Source organism: Hemibagrus wyckioides, linkage group LG01 (genome assembly GCF_019097595.1).
Source record: "Hemibagrus wyckioides isolate EC202008001 linkage group LG01, SWU_Hwy_1.0, whole genome shotgun sequence".
NCBI lineage: Eukaryota > Metazoa > Chordata > Actinopteri > Siluriformes > Bagridae > Hemibagrus > Hemibagrus wyckioides.
In genome coordinates this window covers 10,765,507-10,787,288 of record NC_080710.1, presented here as the reverse complement: position 1 = coordinate 10,787,288, position 21,782 = coordinate 10,765,507, and the positions used below count along the sequence as shown (strand labels likewise).

Here is a 21,782-nt window from a genome sequence, read left to right as displayed (position 1 = left end):
AATTTCCAACACCTTATTAAGACACTTTATTTTTTGTACACTCTCTACTATATATATATAGTGTGCATTGTACATTAGGCATTATGTCATGAAATTATTATTGTTTTATTTAATATAACTGTTCCAATAATCAAACTTTACATTCATCAAAGACTCCTCCATTTGCCACAGTTAAAGCTTTGCAGACAGAAGACATTGGAGAAAAACTTTTTCAGCTCATGCTTTCCGTTGATCTACCAAGAAGTCTCTCTTGTACAGCAGTTTATTTCTGACTTTACAGTAAATAATAAACAATCAGAATCGAATCGTGATTCATTAAATATGAGCTAAGAATGTTTTTATTATTAAAAAAAAAAGCATAGCTCTAAAGCTTATTCCTGTGCTTTACCCGCAATCATAATACATCAGACTTGTTCTTGTGAAATAAACATATAATAGAAAATGTATACTTAAACATGTATACTTGTAAAATGTATACTTGTTTTGACGTCCTGTGTAGAAAATGGCTGACAACAGGATATACATCAAAGCAGGCGGGCAAAATGAAAAGAAGGAAAAACACAGAATCATAAACAGTAGAGTATAGTATATGATAAATGTATTATAGAATATAGTATGTGTAGTAAATGATCATCTATATCATGACAGGAAATCAGTCCTTTTTTATTGCCATCACCACCCATAATTCAAACCCATATCAGCTGGTGCATTAATAGAGTTAAAATTTGAGAATCTATCATCCAAAACATAATGGTAATATTCTGCAGTTTTTAGTGAGACTTGCATGCGCCAGTGAAATGTATAAGCACCTCTTTTTTTTTAAAAAAAAAAGGGGGGGGGAACTATGAACAGAACTGATGAATAAGCTTCTTTATAAATTGATTGGAAACATGCTTAGGAGAAAAAGAAGAGAGAAAATTCTAATGAGTTTCACTTCCTACTTAAGACAGCAGTTTCTTTAGCAGTTGTATTTATACATATTTAACTATCAGTAAAACATGAAACATATCTATTTTCTAATGAAAGGGATTTAAAAAAGGAAGAAAGATGAAAAGTTAATTATACAGTTTAAAAATGTAGAAAATGCAAAACTTGTTTATATAACAAATTTAAAGTATAATATTGGGATTATGAAAATAAGTTTTTACAAATAATAGGTTCATTTTTTTTCACTTTCAAATGAAATGAAAACAAGCGAAACAAAAAGAAATCCTCAGCAATCACTTTACTTATGCCACAACTGAGAAGTAGGAGGTGTTCTCACTCTCTACAGAGCTGAAGGAACCTGTTGTCCTGCGACTCAGTCCATGACTCTGCACCTGACTGGTCATCCTGAAGCACCAAGCATAACTCAGAGCTGACTTGAACATACGGAAAAGCTCATGGCGGAACTTGACTCCAACAAAGCCATATAGGAGTGGGTTGAGGGCACTGTGAGCCAGTCCCATGCTTTCTGTCACCAGGATGCTGATATCAAGCACGTAGTTCAGCGTGCAGCTGGGGCTCAATATATCCAGTATTAACAGGCTGTCAACCAATTTCAAGATGTTGTATGGTGCCCAGCAAAGCACAAACACAACCACTAGGGAGATGATGAGCTTGAGAGAGCGTCGCTTCTGCCTGCGTGTGCTTTTGTGGCACAATGTGTGGAAAATGCGTATGTAGCAGTAGAGCATTATTAGTAGCGGGAGGCCAAAGCCTAGCAACATGCTGAGGAGCTGCATGCCAAGGTGCCATTGTGCAGAACTTTCTTTGTCGAATACTACATGGCACACTTTAAGAGTAAAGCCAGGTAGCACTGTAACATTTCGGAAATGGATGTCAATAACAGCAAGAGCGATGCAGCAGCACCAGATCATTGCACAGGCTAATTGAGCCAGGCACGTGTTTTGCCTCCAGCTGGTTTGGACGACATGGACAATGGCCAAGTAGCGATCAAAGCTGATGCACGCAAGGAAGAGAACGCCGCAGTAAATATTCAGTGAAAAGAGTGCACCTGCCACCTTACATATGCCTACTGAGAACACCCACCCATAGATCCACTGGAAGGCAAAGAGGGGCAGTGTCAAGGCTAGCAGAAGGTCAGAGATCGCCAGGTGGAGCAGGAACGTGTCAGTCAGCGAGAAGGAGCATGGACTGTGGCGGGACTGACGATAACGGCGGATTACAAACAGCACTAGCATGTTACCCAGTAGAGCCAGGATGAAGATCACAATGTAGGCTGCAGGGGCAAATTTATCAAAGAAACGGAATGTTTCATTTACTTCGCAGGGTGCTGTATCTGGTTCATAACTGTAGTCATAATCTGACGAGTAACTCTGAAACAAAAACACATCAAGATTAGGGTTATTTTTAGCTACATCATAGTTGAAAATGTAATACCATATACTGTTCACATGTCTAGCTCATCTATTAATATGCCCTATAATAACAATATGGTGGACTTTTGGTTTACCTTGATTATCAGGTACACAAAAATCTTTAATATTTTGTGACATTTATTAAATTGTCTAATGAAGGGCAACTCAAACTAGTTAAGACAGTAGTTTCAGTAAATAAACAACAATTTAAATTATGGTGAGATTATTACAGACAGAGAGAAAAACACTGGAACAGAAAAAAACAAGACAATGATAATAATAGTAATAATAATAATAATAATAATAATTATTATTATTATTATTATTATTATTATTATTATTAGTAGTAGTAGTAGTAGTAGTAGTAGTAGTAGTATTGTGTCTAGAATAAAGTTTAGTTTATGTCAAGGGTTTTTCTCCACAATGTTCTCTTGAGTTTAAAAAAAAAAAAAAAAATTAAGATTCCCTAACACTATCACAAGCACACAGAAATTTTGACCTTACAAGATAATTTTGAAATAAAAAACATATTTGAAAATGTAAAAGGTATCAAAGAATGAATATAATAAACTAGTCTCTGTTTCAAAAAGTAATGATAATATTTGATAATAAGTAATGATATTATACACAAGTAGTGGCTTGTGTGACTGGCCTCTGTTTTCTTGTGTATTTTGTGGCACGTTTACCCTAGTTCACACCCCTGGATCTGAAATAATGCCATCTCATGATGTTATAAATAGTGGGAATTTTCCATCATCACATAGAACTGAGGAAGCCACTAAGACGATTTTTTGTGAGTCTTGCAATAGATTTGTAATTATATAATTACATGCAAAGTGTAGCATTTTTATATCTATTTTTGAAAGACATCGTATTTAGGAATGTCCTACCTAAAAGTAAATGCATAATAAAATGAAATATTTAACTATAAGGATTGTTTTTGTTGTTTAATGGTAACTTGAGGATAAAAAACAGTGCTTGTAGCACACAAACAATAATCTTTGCATAAGTTCTTTAAGAAAAATGTGATCAGATGAACTCAAAATGTATTTTGTCATCAGTGTTAGGGTGTATCTAACTACAACTAGTTCTAATATCTTAACTACATTTTATATAGAGTTGGATTAGCTGAGTCAGTTAGTAGTGTATCGTGCAAGGTAGCTAGATATCTTAATTTGAAACTTGAAACTAAAATCTCTTTGTTGCAGGATACCCTTACAGTTTTCCCTCAGTTTGACAAAGTAGTTATCCAGTTCATTTTAACTATCTTTTAACTTTAACTTTTAACCATGTACATTGTCACAAAGCAGCTTTACAGAAATATATAATTGTCTGTAGTTATCTTCTTTTTCTTAGTATCTTGTTTTTTTTTTCTTAAATGAAAAAATTAAAGTGTCTTGTCACATAGACACATGTTGTATTTTGTCAGCATATGAATAAAATATGCCTGTGCTCCCTGTAGTTTCCCCAGTAAAGTTACATAAATAAAATAAAATAAAATAAAATAAAATAAAATAAAATAAAATAAAATAAAATAAAATAAAATAAAATAAACTGTTTGAAGTCAGAGAACATAATATAGCATAAGATCATATGTTTTAGATTTCAAAGGATTGAAATTCATAGACTATCCAAATACAAATGCACAGGCAAATAAACAAACCAATAACAACCTTTTTAACCTAATGAAAATGAAAGTATATTTTTGTTGAATAATGACAATTGACAATTTCTCAAATGAACTTACATCGTCTGCAAGAGTTGTAAATGTCACCATGTCTAGACAATCAACAAAAGTCAAAAGTGGTCTCACTGTCTCTGCTGTCGTTCTGTCTGTTCAGCACATATTACACAAAAGAGTGGTGAAAAGGCAAAAAGGAACTGAAAACTACAGCAGAATCCTTACGAAATGAATAAACATTACAAGAGGAAGGGAAGTGGGTTTTTTGACATATGTTGATGGGAAAATGGTACAGAAAACACCAAAAAATGTTGCAGCAAAACAACAACAACAAATTGGTGGCAAACATTCATATAGGAAAAAATAAAATGTATAGATATATAGATGTATAGATATGTAGATATGTAGATAGATAGATAGATAGATAGATAGATAGATAGATAGATAGATAGATAGATAGATAGATAGATAGATAGATAGATAGATAGATAGATAGATAGATTTTTTCTTTATAAATGCCTAATTAAAATTAAAAAAGAATGGTTGATGTATCACTGTAGTAAAGTCATAAAGTCAGATGAAAGAGAAAACAATTGCTTGCAATTTGAAACCGTACAAAAAAAAGAAGCTGTTGGAGCACGTTTCAAGGACTATTGGCATCAGAATTGCGAGAGCCATCTGAGGACTGGTGTGAAAGAGAAGTGAAAAAGCTGAAGACACAGACGAAAGTATGGCTTAGTGAATTGCTCAACCCGAGGCTGCACGTTTACTACTGTCTGACCACAAGCTCTGCTTTGCCATTTGGTGTTCAGATGGTTAGGTAATAGCACTGACTTTTTCTAATTTGTATTTGCTTTGCAAATGACAAATGTCTGATCAGTTCATACTTGGTATGCAAATATTTCCCAATCACTGTATGGTTGTATATTTTTAAATGCTCAAAATGATTTAAAATCTGTTTTCAAATCTCTGCCCATGTAAATTCTTAATCTCAAGATTTCATTTCTGTACTGACTTCCTTTAGCACAGAGTGGCACTGTTGCTTTACTAATATAAAACGGATGTACTTTAAATGCAGAATTACTCAGAGGTCAAAAGTGTGTAAGACTTTTATTAGCACATACTCTTTCAGGTGCAACATCTAACAGCCTGCTGCAGAGCCAACAACCTCTCCCTGAATGTCGACAAGACTAAAGAAATGGTTGTTGACTTCAGGAGAGCACAGAGTGACCATTCCCCGCTGTTCATCGACAGATCCTCGGTGGAGATCGTCAAGAGCACCAAATTCCTTGGTGTCCATCTGGTGGAGAACTTCACCTGGTCACTCAACACCAGCTCCATCACCAAGAAAGCCCAGCAGCGCCTCTACTTCCTGAGGAGGCTGAGGAAAGCCCATCTCCCTTCCCCCATCCTGACTGTGTTCTACAGAGGGACCATCGAGAGCATCCTGAGCAGCTGCATCACCGCCTGGTTTGGGAAATGCACCGTCTCGGATCGCAAGACCCTTCAGCGGATAGTGAGGACAGCTGAAAAGATCATCGGAGTCTCTCTCCCCTCTATCACGGACATTTACACCGCACACTGCATCTGCAAAGCTAACAGCATTGTGGCTGACCCCACACACCCCTCACACACACTCTTTACCCTTCTGCCATCTGGAAAGAGGTACCGGAGCATTCGGGCCCTCACAACCAGACTGTGTAACAGTTTCTTTCCTCAAGCCATCAGGCTCAACACCCAGGACTGAACTGTTCTACATGCTCTCTCTCTCTCACACACACACACACACACACATACACACACACTCAGGACTGAACTGTATACAACTCTCTGTCTCTCTCACACACATATACACACACACTCTCTCTCTTGACTGTGTGGACGCACACACATGCACACACATAATTTATATTGTTCATTACTTATTGCACTACCTCAACCTGTCATCTGCTGCTATAGTTATATTTACGTTTATTTTTATTTGCACTACCTCAACCTGTCATCTGCTGCTATAGTTGTATTTATGTTTATTTCTACTTGCACTACCTCTACCGCTGCTGTTGTATTTTTCCACAATATTTTTTTACATCATTTCTTTTTATCTTATTTTATTTCACTTACATTCCATTACACATGTTCTTTTCTTTCTTTTTCGGCGCTAAGTGTCCTGTGTTTTTTGTGTTGTCTTTCTTGTATTTATTGTCTTTTGCACTGTCTTGTCTATGCTCTGTTTGCACCTAGCTGCACACTGTGCACTTTACGTGGCTAAGACAAACTTCTGTCCTAGCTCTGTGGTGTTGTTTTTTTGTGTTGAACTCATTGTTGTTGTATGTTTATGTAGCACCAGGTCCTGGAGAAACATTGTTTCATTTCACTATGTACTGCGTCAGCTATATGTGGTTGAAATGACAATAAAGCTTCTTGAATCTTGATCTTGAATCTTCAGTAGCATGTTGTAGAAGTGCTTGATTGTTGTGCTTGTGTTTTCTAGTGACTGCTTGCATCAGTGTTTAAACTTGTAGTCTGGTTGCTTTATTAGTTATGGACAAGCTACTTCTGAAAAATGTTATTGATGTATGACCATATTATGGGACATCACATGAAATTCACTAGTGTTTTTTTTTATTGTTACTGTTTTTGCTCTATAAATGTCTAACTGTTTTTGTTATCAGGTTAATAACTAACTTTAGGAAGGAGCAAAATGAAGTTCAATAAACAGTATATATATATATATATACACAAGTCCCAAACTTTCACAAGTCTGGGATATATATAATAAGACTTGTGAAAGTTTGGGATTTAGCAGTAGTCTTGCTCAGACCTACCATATAAAAATATAACTCTTTTGTAACACAACTGAAAGTGTTTTCTAATTAGGAAATAAGCATGTGGGGCAAATGGGATGTGAGAGCAGAACAGATTCCTCAGCATGATTTCCTCAGAAACATTATACTAAACTGTTGTTTTTTGTCTCTGGACACAGCATTACAGTTTTTGGGATGGTCACAGTTAAACAATGAAACAGCCCTTCCTGTCAGTGCACTGTTTAAACAGCTCTTAAGTCGTAAAGAATAAAAGCATTTCATTGTTATCAAATGGGGTGTTGAGATATGCTACAGAACTTTACTTTACAGGGCCATTACTGCATTCAGAGTAGGAAAAAAACATTACTGCCTGATATCCTGAGTGAACACTCAGTGACATGCCTTGGTAAGTAAATAGTAAAGTCAAACACATCCACAAATTCAGTTCACTGATAAGCCTTTCTTATTACTCTTTTGTACAAATCATACTCTCCATTCGTCCATGTGCTCTTTTTAGTACCTCAGACATACAAAGATCAAATGTGACTTTAATTTTATAATTTAAACAAAGTTGTATTGTGTATTCGTGTTGGCGCTATATAGGTCATTCCTTTCATGTTGTGTCTGTTGGATATTGAGGTATATAGGTAATTTGTTTAGCCATTATGATGCTTGATACTACTCTATCCTGAAAGTAAACAACTGATGTAAGAAGAACATAGACGTGCCCTGCGAGGACGTATTTAATAGGGTGGAAAAAACATTGTTAGGAAAATTAGTCAATTATGAGGCATTACATACTTTGAAACATTCCACAGAAATCATGTGTGATCTTTTGAACAGGTTGGAACGTGTATAAGTGTACATACACGCTATGAAACATTTGCCTTATTATATGTACATTTAGTTTAGTTTCATATAGGAGTAGACATTACAGCAAATAATATTGTTTGTAAAAGTGTGTCATAGGTTACAGAAACTGCATTAATCAAAACATCAAGAATTGTGAGTTTCTCCACCCTGTTGTGTTAAGACCACCTCCATATGCACACATAAGCACCAGAAAGGTTCTACACATGTATACTATATTCAGGAAGAATAAACAGAAACCTAACTCGCCCCAAAATCAAACAGTGTTTTGTTTTATAACATGGCAGGTGAGTACACCCACCCAGTACCTCTTATCAGGGCCACAGGTTGCCTTAGCACTGGAACCAGGCTGTGACATCATTATTAGTATAAACGGTAAGGATCTTTTTTCTCCTCCCATTTGAACTGCTGGCTGTGAGCTCCCGCGTTCGCCGAGATCTACAACCTGACACGGATCAAGAGTAAGTTTTCTAAATTAACAAAAATATTTGAGATATTTTGATGGTAAACTCTATCAGGGGAGTTTCTTAACTGATATTAGATATCATAGAACATTTATCAGATACTAAGACCCTGGGTTAAGACCCTGGGTTAATGCATTTTGTATATCTCTTAAATAAAATAATCATGTCTAACTGTTGAAGCTTGGTGGGTACCATAGCGTTTTAGACATTAGCATTTTATATGTGTTTCTGGCAGTGATGACATATCAAACTGAAGTGGTCAGCACACAGCCTCAGGTGACAGTCACCAGTTACTCTGTCTCCACTGGTTCCTCTGACTGGAGCTCCAACCTCTGTGACTGCTGTGATGACTGTGGCATCTGTAAGTGGGTTTATGTCTGTGTATATGTGTGAATGAGGAAGAGGGAGGCTTTTTTATGTGCAGTCATATTTATTTCTAATAGTTATTAGCATTATTTGTGGGAAGCATGGTGGTGCAGTTGTAGCTGCCGTAGGTGTAGGTCCCTGGTTTGATTTTCAGCTTAGGATGCTATGCCTGTGTGGGTTTTCTCGCTAAAAATATGATTGGTGGGCTACTATTCTAAATTGTTCCTGTGTGTGTGTGTGTGTGTGTGTGCGCACATGATGCCCTGCATTTTACTGGGATCCCATTCACTCTGTTCCTGTGAGAGATTTTAGATACATCACACCCTTGTCTTGGATAAACAGCTGATTGAAGATGAATTATTAATAATTATTAATATTTGTGGTAGTAGTAAGTAATAGTGGTAATGTTGGCCAACAATGAGGTTAGTATAATTGTGGCTGATGTGTTACTCTGAACTCAGATCCTGTTTTATGGAACTGTGGAGACTGTCCTGATAAATGTGTGATTGGTTTTTAAAATCTTCTAATAACATTAGGTTTTAATTCTACCTTCTTTTAAGTTAGAACAGATGTAGCCAATAATTTTTTGCTTTTTTTTATTTTGGAGTTTACTTTTAAACAAGGAGCCTCAAGCAAATTCAGATTTAATAAATGAAGCTCAGAAAGTACACAGTGGAACATAATGTTTGTTCAGTATGCTTCTTTCCTGCTGAGAATTGTTTTTCATAGGAAGTGATCAATATTTACAGTTCATTGCCCATTATTACTGTAATAATGTATATAATCTGAAATGTAAGGAGACCAGCATTTCAAGTTGAACCCTAGTCCTTCTCTACATAAATGGATGAAATGTGTGTCTCTCTCTCCACAGGCCTCTGTGGTGCATTTATCCCCTGCATCCTTGGCTGTAAGGTGGCACAGGACCATGGTGATACCTGCTGTCTACCCTTTCTGCCTGGAGCCATGATTGCGTTACGAACCAGCATTCGTGACAAATACCGGATCAATGTAAGTTTATCTGTAATAAACAGATGTGCTCACTTAAAAAACAAATAAAAACAAACAAACTAAAAAAAATGTTATGGGACAGAAAACCAAACAATTGTGCAATTTTTAATTTGTCCTTTTTCCAAGTGTATTGTTAATGATCATTTTATATTTCATTATGTGCAAGTAATTGAAATAAATAAGTAAATAAACAAATAAACAAACAAACCACCAATAATGTTTCCAAAAGGTTATGATTTTTTTCGTTTTTCGTTTTTAACAAATGCTAAAAACTGATTTCACATTAAAATAGTTGAGTTTACAGAATATTTGAAAGTGCATATTGCATATTTGTACACACATATTGAATACACTATTCCTATGCATATTAAATGTCCTAAAATGTACCTAACATGACATAAATACTCATGCATCAAGTTTGTATGGTATCTAATACAGAGTAATACAACAGTACAGGCAGTATACAAGTGTATGCAGTATATGATTGGTTGTACATGTTTACGCAGGGGTCCATCTGTGATGACTGGTTGGTTATGGCCTGCTGCCCATTATGTGGTCTCTGCCAGATGGCTCGGGAACAAAAGATGAGGGGCTGAGGAATCCAAAAAGTCAGGGACATGATGCCTGGTGGCTTCCTGATGACAAAACTTCCTCTTCCACATGTTAATTTATAGATAAATAATAACTAGTCATAGGAGTACTTTACTGTAGACTGCCTTGTACAATATTATTAATATTGCAATAATAATCATATTATTATTGTTATTATTATTATTATTATTATTATTATTATTATTATTATACATTTTGACTACCCAGTTCAATAAAATATTTGTTTTGGAGTGCTTTTGTCAGTGCTTTGAGTGTGATTTAATCACAGTGCAAAGTTTCCAAATGTATGCGTTCATTTTGCTTCCTCTTTTTTGTTTCTGCTGAAATTAATTCTGGTCTTTTCCTGAAGAAAAGAGAGAGTGATGGACGCTAAAACGCTAATACAGAGACAGTCTTATTCACTTCTCAAAGATTTATGCAGCAACAACTGATGAAGGTAAGGTGTACAAATATAGCATGCAAGTTTAGAGGTATAAAAAAGTATCTAAAAGTAAAAACCAAGTAGCCAAACTACCAAATGTGAATATACACTATATTTAAAATACACTTACTTTATTAGGAGCACAAATTTTATTACATTTTGCATGGAAACTAGTACGATACTAATACTGGGTAGTGATTTCTATTGCTATTAAAAGAGTCTAATTTCTTCATGTCATGAATTCCACAAGATGTTGGAAACATTCCTTTGAGATTCCGCTCTATTCTGACATGACTACATCATGCAATTCCTGCAGATTTTTTGTTTTCATGCTGTGAATCTCCTGTTCTACCACATCTTAGATCTGGTGACTAGTAAGGTAAAGAACACTGAACTCATTGTCATGTTTATGAAACCAGCTTGAGGGGACTTTTGCTTTGTAACATGGGGCATTATCATGCTGGAAGTCGCTATTAGATGATGTTAAATTGTGGAAATGAAATGATGCAAACGATCAGCAACAATACTCAAATAGTCTGTGTCATTCAAGTAATACTTGATTGGTATTAACAACCCAAATTGTGCCAAGAAAACATTCCCCATACTGTTGTGGACTGTTGACACAAGGCAGGTTGGTTCAATAGATTCATGCTGTTGGTGCCAAATTCTCACCCAATCATCTGTGTGCCTCAGCAGAAATCCTGATTCATTAGACCCGGCTTTGTTTTCAGTCTTCAACTGTCCACTTATGGTGAGTCCTTGCCCACTGCTGTTTCAGATTTCTGTTTTTGGTTGACAGAAGTGAAACATGGTCTTATGATGTTGTAGCACATCCGCCTCAAGCTTTTCTTCTCACCATAACCCATATCTACATTTTATGCACTGCACTGCGGACATGATTGGATAATTGCACGAATGTGTAAGTGTACAAATGACTGTTATTAAGTACTCAGTAAATGTAAATTCAATGTGAATAGCTCTGATTATTGATTATTCATTATATTTTTTTTTAATAATGTGTGCTTAAGCATCCTCACTTGGCAATACCTGCAAATAACATTTGAGGATTTCTTGCGTTTGCTTCACAAGTTTACCTTCTGAATTTTCTCTTTGAGTTTTAAGCACAAAACAATGTCAAGTCTTTCTTTTTTTCTTTTGTCTTTCCCAAAACATAGTTATCATTTAAAGATATAAAAATCATAGATGTACTGTTGAAAATCAGACAAAATGTATGCTCAGTATTGGCTTTACTAAAGAAAACTGTTACAATGCTTTAGTTTTTAGTTAAAAACTCAAGTTTGGGCATGAACAGGTAGGTTTTAATTTACAAAACTTAATTTAAGTCAATTCAATTAAATTTATTTGTATAATCAATTTTAACAATGGACATTGCCACAAAGCAACTTTGCGAAAATATATAAAAACATGATATAATTAATTTATTTATAAATTTTTATAAATTAATTTATAAATTTATTCCTAATGAGCAAGTCAGAGGTGACAGTGGTGAGAAAAGCCTGAGACAATATGAGGAAGAAAATTAAGAGGAACCAAATTCTAAAGGAAACCTCATCTGTGTGGCACCAGATGGTGCAATTATAAATAACTTGCTTCTATATTGGTACTATATGGTCAAAAAGTAATGAATAAAAACAGTTAACAATATTTGCCGTTCTAAATCTTATCACTTGTAGTCCTAGGAAGTTATTGCAAAACTGATCATATCAATTGCAGTTAAAAAAAAAAATCCTTGTGGTTTCTAAGTGGTATCCAACATGCCATCCTCAGCAGTGGTGAATGGTTTCAAAGTGATGAGAACTCTAACCGGAAGTAGGATATCCGGCTGGATCAAACAGGTCCAGGGAGCAGTTCCTCCAAACTATCTGCTGACATTCTGCTTATTTCTTCTCCTCCATCATCATCATCATCATCATCATCATCATCATCCCACAGATCTAAAGAGCTCTCTAAGGAGCATGAATAATTATGTGTTCTTAATGTCATCAATGAACATAAGCACCACTGTAGAAAAAAGAAAAACCCAGATACTGGTACTGGTATCTTTCTGGTTCTGCCAGTACTTTGTCAGTGTTCATTAACCTTTGGCCTTTATTACACTACTATGGGGAATTTGCTTATCTGGTGAATAGAGTGGCCTTCCTTTTGCAAACAGATGCTGTTAGACCCATTTTGCAATTACTATTAGCCAACTGGTCTCACAATAATTTATAGTGGATGTATGTAGTCTGTATGTAGTAATCTTTAATTTCATACAGGTCTCCCAAGCATGTAACCACATGGTGCAGGGCATCATATTAAGCATGGATTAACTGTGAAGACCAAAATAATTGTAAGTGTACAAATGCTTTTTTATGTTCTATGTTTTGTATGTAAAGTGTGCTTGTGGTATCTTTTTTTTTTTTTTAAATAAATGCCAGTTGGTTTTGTTTTATTGTTTTCTATGTAAGCATGGCTTAGGTGTTTTTGGGCCACATCAAGCATTAGAATGGACAAAAAACTTCATTATTTCACTTTGGCATGGTTTCTGGTAACCTGCCCAGATGGGGGGCTAAAAAAGCATCATATTTCCTCATCAGCTTTCACTTCTGTCAACCAAGAACAGGAACTTGTATCAACCGAAGGCAAATAAAACTGGAAAAGCAACATATTAATACACTTTAAAAAATAAATTATATCCGAAAATGCAGCAGCAATAGTCATAGTAATAGATGGCCTGGAAAACGTATTTAAGCTCTTGAAGCACTTTTGAAGTAATTTACATTTTCAACATTTGTACAATACAGTTAATTACACATTAAACATTTATCTTATATCAGATGTGATTTTGGCAGTCAGAGTTCACTATAACTTCAGGAATTGCAAATGGCAGGCCAGGTAAAAACTGCAAAAAAGTTACTTTATTTACAACCCTTACTAAACCCCCTATGTATTTATGTAATCTGTGTGGTTTATATGTTTATGTGGGTTCCTATGTGTTTAAGTACTTTTGCTTTCTTTCTTTTTCTTTTTCTTTCCTTTTTTTTTTATCAAGTATGACCATTAGAAAGTAGTCAAGATGTCTGAAAGCAAAAACTGATTGCTGTTGTTGTTGAATTAACAGTTGTTCTTTTCTTCTTTCTTTCCAGACAATTGTGGTTGACCATAAAAGCCCAGAGAGTCCAGGCCTTCTATATTATTAAACATACCATACCAAAAAAGACTTGAAAATCTTTGAAAAGCATTCTGGATGAACACAGGTCTACAAGCTATGGCACAATACAGGATCCAAGCTCTGATCTCAGTGACAATTGTCATTTCGATGTGTCAGTTCAGCATGAGCTACAGTTTCAAGAATTGTATAGAATTTCCTGGCTCAAACCATACAACCTTCAAATGCACTGAACGCCAAGCTCAGACATTGAGTGCTATTGTGGGTGACTTACCAAATTCTGCTACAAACGTTTCAATCTTCTACTGCAAAGTTGACGAAATTCCTCAAAATAGCTTCTCTGGCCTGCCGAACCTCAGATTTCTGCAACTAAGCAACAATCACATTAAGGACATCAAGAAAGATGCCTTTTCTAACCTACATGATCTTCGCATGCTTAACTTGTCCATCAACGACATAGTTTATCTGGATTCGTCCATTTTCCAAGACCTTCAGACCCTCAGAACTTTGTTCCTGAATGGCAACAGACTGACAAATATATCTTCTGACCTATTTTCTAGCTTATCAGAATTAGAGACTCTGGATCTAAGTACAAACCAGTTAAAGAACTTCTCAGCATTGGTGCACTCCATATCAAAGCTGAAAAGGCTGAAATACCTGGACATTTCCTTCAACAGACTTATCACTTTGCTACACTCAGCCAACCTGCCGCAGTCACTTTCCCATCTTTTTCTTGGTCATAACAACCTAACCACACTGGAATGCAGAAATGACTTTCTAAGCAGAGTCAAACTGCTGGATCTCTCTTACAATGAAGGTCTATCAGCCCAAGCTTTCTTTGGTCTGAACCTGAGCAGTCTGACATACTTACATTTGCATTCAACCAACATTTCTATTATAACACTCCTTAATCATACTAATGTGATTCCTTGGCATGTAGACTTCTCAGGTTTGGGATTAAAAGAGCCCCAAATGATAGTTTCACTGTGCAAACAACTGTCATACTATCCAAACAAACATATGCAAAAAATGCTCCTTCAGAGCAATGATCTGAAAGTTCTTAATAGTAAGACATTTTCTGACTGTCCTACTATAACTAATAGTTTGGACCTTTCATTCAATCAGCTGAAAAGCATAGGCTGTTTGAAATTCCTTGTAAGACAAAAATATCTTGTGAAACTCAAAATTGAACATAACCACTTTTCAGAGCTTGAAAGTTGCAAAAATGGCACAAAATTCCTCCACTTGAAGGAACTGAGCTACCGCTACAATCGCATTCTTAAAGTGAATTCTTTTGCTTTCAGCCATACGCCAAATCTGACAACTCTTCAACTGAATATAAACATAATTGCCTACTTGGATCGCAAAGCACTCAGTGGACTTAAAGACCTTCTTACGCTCCGTCTGGACAACAATCTTCTGACTGATCTCTATAATGAGAGCTTTGAGGACCTTCACAGTCTTCAGACACTTAATTTACGTAATAACCAAATTTCTGTCATATTCAACAACACATTCTACTCCCTCAGTCAGCTAAGGATTTTAGATTTAGGAGGAAACAAGATAGCACATTTAATGCCCCTAGCATTTGTAGGGCTAGACAGCTTGAATAATCTTTACTTAGACCGCAATCGTCTAGCAAAAATTGATGTTCAGCTGATTGGAAGCCTGCATCGCACACTGAACGTGCTAGATTTACAAGGCAATTTCATCCATTATGCTAAACAACATGTAAACTCCCCATTTGTGAATTTAACAAAGCTGACTGACTTAAAGTTAGATGGACAGATGCCATATGGCATCAACTTATTACCACATGCATTTTTTCGTGGTCTCACATCCCTGAAAAGTCTTTACCTCAGTAACAACCATATCTCATCTTTTAGCACTGACACATTTGATGACCTAATAAACTTAAAATTTTTAACATTAGATGACTCATGTGTTGGCATAACCCAACTCAAACCAGGAATTTTCAAAAATCTTCACAAGCTGGAGAAATTAACAGTTGAGAACATGGGCATTGAGTCATTCTCAAAAGAGGTATTTGGCAATCTCACAGGACTGAAAGTAGTGCATCTTAACCGCAATGCCATGCAGACTTTGGATGTGGACTTGCTGGAAAATCTGACTAATCTACAGTATCTAGATGTTAGAAATACTCCTCTCAGTTGCAACTGTCCCAATAGCGAGCTAAAGAATTGGACAAAAAACAACCAAAGGGTCCAGGTTATATATCTTTACAACCATACCTGTCCAGGTGACAAAAATTCAAGCTTTTACAACTTTGACACCCATGTATGCTCAGATTTTGGAGTGTACTGGTTTGCCTCTACTTATGTTGTAACACTGCTACTAACATTACTGCCACTACTTTATGTCAAGCTCTACTGGAAATTTAAATATGGCTATTACGTCTTCCGCTCTTGGTTTGGTGAGCAGTGGCGTCGAATTCGAGAAAAGGAAGAGAAATGCACGTATGATGCTTTCATCTCCTACAACTCGGCAGATGAGAAATGGGTGATGGAGGAGCTTCTCCCAAACCTTGAAGGGAGTGGGTTCCGACTTTGCCTCCACCACCGGGACTTTGAGCCGGGCCGCAATATAGTCGACAACATTGTGTCAGCGGTTTACAACAGCCGCAAAACAGTGTGTGTGGTCAGCCAGAACTTCCTCCATAGTGAGTGGTGCTCCCTAGAGATCCAGTTGGCCAGCTACCGTCTTTTTGACGAGATGCAGGATGTGCTCTTACTGGTCTTTTTGGAGTCCATCCATGAGCGACAGCTCTCTGCCTATCACCGTATGAGAAAAGTTATGCTGAAAAAGACTTATCTGCAGTGGCCAGGACTCGAATGCACAGATCCCGTCAAGGCACAGGGGCTGTTCTGGAAGCAGCTTAAAAGAGCTTTAAGAAGCAGCAACTGTAGACGCCAAGATGAAGAACAGATGGAGGAGAATGTACACATTGGGCAGCAGAAAGATGATGCAAAAGCAGAGGAAAGAGAATATTGTAAGAACCAGGAACAAATGGATGATGAGCCATATCCCCTTATGCCCTAACATCAGACTTATGCTTCATCTCTAGTCTCTTTTCTTCCAAAGAAATCATGAAAGTAAATAAGCCTGTATTAGACTGCAAACATTTGGTACCAATTTCTTTATTAATAACATTTTTCTTAAATGATTATTTACTTCAGTGTGCACTGGCAAGAGAAGTATGAACAATGAACAGAATGAAAATGGCATAAATCCTGTTAAATAACATAAATCTGACACAAAATATCAGCTGTAAGCAACAACACCAAAAAAGATTTTGTGAGAAATAAAAATGAAAATAAAATAACACTTTATTATAAATCTGCATTCTTGACTATATGAAGCACATATGCATTGCTACTGCACATGTACTTTGGTCTGTCAAAAACAAACTCAAACAGAAGGCTGATATACTGCCATGAGTACCAGAGAAAACACATTTTTTACATCAAAAGTGTTACTGGGTGTATTAATCCATTCAATTATGCTGTCCAAATCACAATAATACATAATTGTGACATGTCAATCAAACTGAAATGACCAAGAATCATATGTCAGGTTTATAGATATGCATCTGAGCAAATTCATTTTGCAATACACTTTAGTAAGGGGAAATTACACACGCTTCTACTAAGTAACAGTTAGGAAATTTTATAGAAGGGAACTCTGGTCTGGCCCAAAGCTCAAATTACAAAGTTGAAGTACATATATAATCACATAAAAACTAAAGTGATTATTTTCACTATTAAACATTTCTTTCCATCTATTTAACTTTTTTTAGTCTAATCTAGTGATGACACTCAAAGTCACTGCATCACAATAAATGCTACATATAAAATATATAGCTTTATGTAACCATTAGCTTACGGCCAATGCTAGAAATAAGGATTAGTCGAGTGCAAGGATGGTTCAAGTCCCTGCTTTTCAACATCTGGCTGAGCGTAAAGACTCGTAGTAGATTTTTCGGACCTGTAAAAGGAGTTGGATGGATGTGGAAACCGATAGTAAGGTTCATAACAAAACCCTTCAGGAGGAAAGAACGCTGAAACAGTAGAGGAAGCACTAAAGAACAGCCTCTCACTGACACTCTCAGTGTCGGGGTCAGGAGAATGATTCCTCAGCTCTGTTAGAGAACCTAATGACGTATGGGTTCTCTTTGAATTCTCGTCCTGGAACAGAAAATTTAAATCAGGGTCATTTCTCCACTGTTCCAGCAGTGGTAGTGCAGTGCTGTGTCTCCTCCTGTTTTCACCACTGCTTAATTTTACTTGCTTTTGTGGCTCCAGGAAAAAGGGGTCCACAATCCGATCTGTGCAAGACCACAGTGTTGGAATCTGAGATCTAGTGAAGGCCTGGTGCAGGGACAATGTCTTGGATTTGGAGTACGGCTTTGCTGTAAGAGACTCTTGAGACTGTGCTGTTATATTCCATTGGCTTAACTACAGACAGAGAAAACAAATCTAATGAACCACCACTTCCCCATAGCAAAACTGTGTTACATTTTATATCAATTTTACTTTAGACCCTTTAGCTGTACTCGAAATGTGTATATGTACAGTCACAGGTGTAATGAGGTGCATTGTTTGCTGTATCATACATTTTTTTAACATACTATGCACAGATTGTTCAATCATAGTACAAATTACACAAAAGGACAGACGTAGTATATTGTATAGAAAAGTTTAATATAATATCTTTGGAATTCAGTGGAAACCCATGACATCATCATGGACATGAAACACTTCATCATGAAACCATGAATGCAGCTGCATTGAAGTGTGTGCGAGTGTGTGTGTCTAACAGTTTGCCCCTCATTATTCTTATAATGCTATCAGAATCAGAATCAAATTTCTTAACCCTAAAAGTTTCATTTTTGATTATATTTTGGCCATCCTACTCATAATAATCACAATAATTTTTATAGTGGGCTTTGTGCACTACTGAATGAATAGTTTGGCCAAAAATGGATTTTTCCATTACCCCAAAAGTTAGTTTTAAAGAAATGTAAGAATATAATGTAGCCTTACAAATATAGGTACAGGTTTACATGCATATTTCATGAATAGATCAGCACATACGTGCCTTAAGTGAAAGGACATGGCTAAGTAATGCAATATTGTGTTCGTTTCCATACGTTTCAGTCAGTACATTTTCATGTGTTGGTAGTAACAGAGCATGTTTTTTGCATCTGTATGTGTTGTGCAACTCTGTACCATCAAAGGCATACCGTATCTGGGCATGGCCGTTGGAGTTTTGTGACAAAATCCTGAGGTGAGAGTATCCCCCAAGTTTGCTTCCTCTGCCTCTTAATGGCTGCTCTTCTATCCACATTCTCACAAAAGCCCTCATTTTGTGAGCCATTATCTAGCACAGACAATAACAAACACTGTTCAGAAAATATGTAAATCCTTTTTTTTCACCCAAATATAAATTACTATATGTAATATGGCCACTTACTGATAAGGTGACATACCTGTCTGAAATTCCATTATCTCACTCTGTTGATCATCTTCATGTTTCCTCATATAGCCGAAATGCTTTTGTTTATTGTCTAAATATTTTTGCACTTTTCTAGGCCATACTTGCTCTGCAGTGTGTGGGGAATGTGGCCCCTCTACACTGAGGTGTGAGTGAAGCCTGTGCAGGTTGTGGTGAAGCTGAGAGCCATGTCGTTCCTGTAGGTGGTGCAGAAGCACTTTCCTGCAGTCTGTCAGCAGAGGGCAGTGGCGCTGTAGTGGAAAAGAACCTAGATCGTGACACAGCCGGGCTGTGAGCCTACTCACTGTGTCATCTTTGGATGAAAAACCAGGTTTACTGTGTTGACTTTTATCTCTCAGTGCATTTATTTTTCCATCCATTGTGGGTGAAGAAAACGGGAAGATTGTAGGACTAGGATCAAACTGTGGCGCGTGAAAATTTAAGACTTCTAACCCTGCAGGGATGCCAAGTCTTTCAGAATTTACAAAATCAGGTTGCAGATCCATGGCAGCAGTTTGCTTTTGGATGTGTGTGTTTTTCTTTTTCAGAATGGCTTTATAGTCATTCGGGGTGACTTTAAAGGATGTTGGAAAGGACTTACGTACAGATTCACTTTCTGACGAAGACAAACTGGCAGCTTCTTGCACCCCTTTCTGATCTGATGGGCTTGCAGATCTAGCAGTATTATCTGTAGTTTTTGGAATCTGTGTAGAACTGTGATTTTCATCTCCGCTGTGCAAAATCACAGCGTCTGTCTCTTCTAAATTAGTCTGCAAATGATCTGTTTTCTTTAATTTCTTTGATTTCTGGTCTTTATTTGCACATGCAGAAATGCCTTCCTCACTTGTTTCAGCAATCACAGCAGGGGATGCTGAATGGGGAATTACACAGGGAGGAGTAGGGGAATTACTTGCAGTAGTATGTCCTTCCTGCTTTTCTGTGTGCTTGTGATGTTTCTTTTCCTGTACTAGTCTTTCGATGTCTACAGACCTCACCTCATGGCTGAAAAGGCCTCTGATAGATGTAAGACGACCTTCAGTGATAATGCTTGGCTTCTGTGAAGGAAATGGCTTAGCAACTGGCTTTTCTTTTACAGAAATGTTCAGGAAGCAACTGCAATGGCTATCCTGACATTCACTACATGGTCTTTTGTTCTTGCTTCCTCTTTCACAGTGTTGATGGTGCGGGTTAAACCTGTTGCTGTTCTGCCTTCGAATTTGGTTTCGTTGTTTAATGGTTTTGAGACGTTTCGTCTTTTGAGGCACACTGTAATGCTCTTCAGTTTTATTGTTACTACAAACTGAACTGTGGCAAGGAGCAGAAATACCTGTGTTGCAGGGTTTCAACTTGGCCTTCCTATTGCTGTTGTACATGTTTAAGACATTTTGTTTGTCAGACAATGCTCTTCTGCTGTGATGCCTCATAGCAAGTATGCTAGTTAAATGCACACAAATAAAAGGAAATTAGCTGGACTAAGAGATCATTTAATCGATATAGAAAAAACAATTAGTTAGATACTAGATGACTAGTGGTATAATAATGCACCCCATAAACAAACACATTTTTGCCCATAGTACACTTTTGCATATGCACCATCGGTACAACATTAATCCAGTTCATTTCAACTGGACATTGTCTCAAATCCTTAATGGAAAGAAGCTTTACGGAAAACATCTCATTAACGTTAATTTATATGTACGCAGCGTGCATGTTTCATCCTATATATATATATATATATACATACATATATATATATATATATATATATATATATATATATATATATATATATATATATATATATATATATATATATATATATAAACACACACACACCACCTGTCCCACTAGTACTGCTTCTTTTACTTGTACTGGACCAGATTTAAAATATTTACTCATTTCCCCCCTATTTTTGTTACCCTGGTGCGTTTATAACTTTAAAACTAAGGTGTTTTTTTTTTACAGCATTAGCCAAGATTAATAGCCAGTGACCAACTTCTCCTACAAATGTCCAGCGTTTATATTCGGCCGGTAGTCGCTGTTAAGATAGCTAGCATGCAGTCTGGATAGCTTTAGGGGGTGTAACATCCCGCTGATAAATGACTTTATTATTATTATTATTATTATCCATTTTGACGTCAGTGTGTGTGGTCCTACCTCCGCTAAACCTTCTTCTCTAACCAGTCGTGCCAAACACTTTGTTTAATGTTGTTGACCAGTCTCGTTAACTCGAGTTACACCGTTAACACGAACACTCTGTTACCTGGCAACACGCTGTTAAAAATGGTCGAGATATTTCTCTTACTTACTTCATACATTTGTAAATAAATCGTATTCTTCAGCAGACCATCTGAAAATTAAACACATTAAAACACCCAAATCGCAATTCTCCTTTCACATTATACTGTCTGGAATCTCAAATAACCCGAGGAGCAGTTAATCAATAAATACTAGTTATTTCTCATCTGTTAGTATTTCATATCGGTACATTCGTTATATTATTAAACTTGACC

At 36.5% G+C, this 21,782-nt stretch overlaps 3 protein-coding genes across 6 annotated transcripts; 2 read left to right on the top strand and 1 right to left on the bottom strand.

The window, feature by feature from the left end:
- Positions 1 to 347: 347 nt before the first annotated feature.
- On the bottom strand, positions 348 to 4,230 carry cxcr3.2 (chemokine (C-X-C motif) receptor 3, tandem duplicate 2). Its single transcript, XM_058389804.1, has 2 exons — positions 4,108 to 4,230; positions 348 to 2,318 (listed from the first exon to the last, which is right to left on the bottom strand). The coding sequence occupies exons 1-2, from the start codon at positions 4,135 to 4,137 to the stop codon at positions 1,230 to 1,232; spliced, it is 1,119 nt and encodes a 372-aa protein (XP_058245787.1). The 5' UTR covers positions 4,138 to 4,230; the 3' UTR covers positions 348 to 1,229.
- Positions 4,231 to 8,018: 3,788 nt separating this feature from the next.
- On the top strand, positions 8,019 to 10,395 carry cnfn (cornifelin). The gene is made up of 4 exons (XM_058376573.1): positions 8,019 to 8,176; positions 8,415 to 8,540; positions 9,417 to 9,553; positions 10,060 to 10,395. Coding segments are annotated over exons 1-4 (354 nt in total). The 5' UTR covers positions 8,019 to 8,175; the 3' UTR covers positions 10,150 to 10,395.
- A 45-nt stretch (positions 10,396 to 10,440) lies between these two features.
- On the top strand, positions 10,441 to 17,112 carry tlr21 (toll-like receptor 21). 4 transcript variants are annotated; one of them, XM_058395998.1, is made up of 4 exons: positions 10,441 to 10,601; positions 11,283 to 11,337; positions 12,863 to 12,936; positions 13,733 to 17,112. In XM_058395998.1, the coding sequence occupies exon 4, from the start codon at positions 13,834 to 13,836 to the stop codon at positions 16,813 to 16,815; it is 2,982 nt and encodes a 993-aa protein (XP_058251981.1). In that variant the 5' UTR covers positions 10,441 to 10,601; positions 11,283 to 11,337; positions 12,863 to 12,936; positions 13,733 to 13,833; the 3' UTR covers positions 16,816 to 17,112. The 4 variants fall into 4 exon arrangements, with proteins under 4 accessions (XP_058251981.1, XP_058259450.1, XP_058267163.1 ...); XM_058403467.1 differs by having other exon boundaries at positions 11,280 to 11,337; XM_058411180.1 differs by lacking the exon at positions 11,283 to 11,337 and having other exon boundaries at positions 10,514 to 10,601.
- Positions 17,113 to 21,782: the final 4,670 nt, after the last annotated feature.

What these genes read in the sequence shown, in the direction of transcription:
- cxcr3.2 (XM_058389804.1), bottom strand. Translation starts at nt 4,137, where the DNA reads ATGGTGACATTTACAACTCTTGCAGACGAT. An exon ending in TTACAACTCTTGCAGACGAT is followed by an intron (nt 2,319 to 4,107) that starts GTAAGTTCATTT and finishes TTTTTGTTTCAG; the next exon opens with AGTTACTCGTCAGATTATGA.
- cnfn (XM_058376573.1), top strand. An exon ending in CTGTGATGACTGTGGCATCT is followed by an intron (nt 8,541 to 9,416) that starts GTAAGTGGGTTT and finishes CTCTCTCCACAG; the next exon opens with GCCTCTGTGGTGCATTTATC. An exon ending in GTGACAAATACCGGATCAAT is followed by an intron (nt 9,554 to 10,059) that starts GTAAGTTTATCT and finishes ATGTTTACGCAG; the next exon opens with GGGTCCATCTGTGATGACTG.
- tlr21 (XM_058395998.1), top strand. Translation starts at nt 13,834, where the DNA reads ATGAACACAGGTCTACAAGCTATGGCACAATACAGGATCCAAGCTCTG.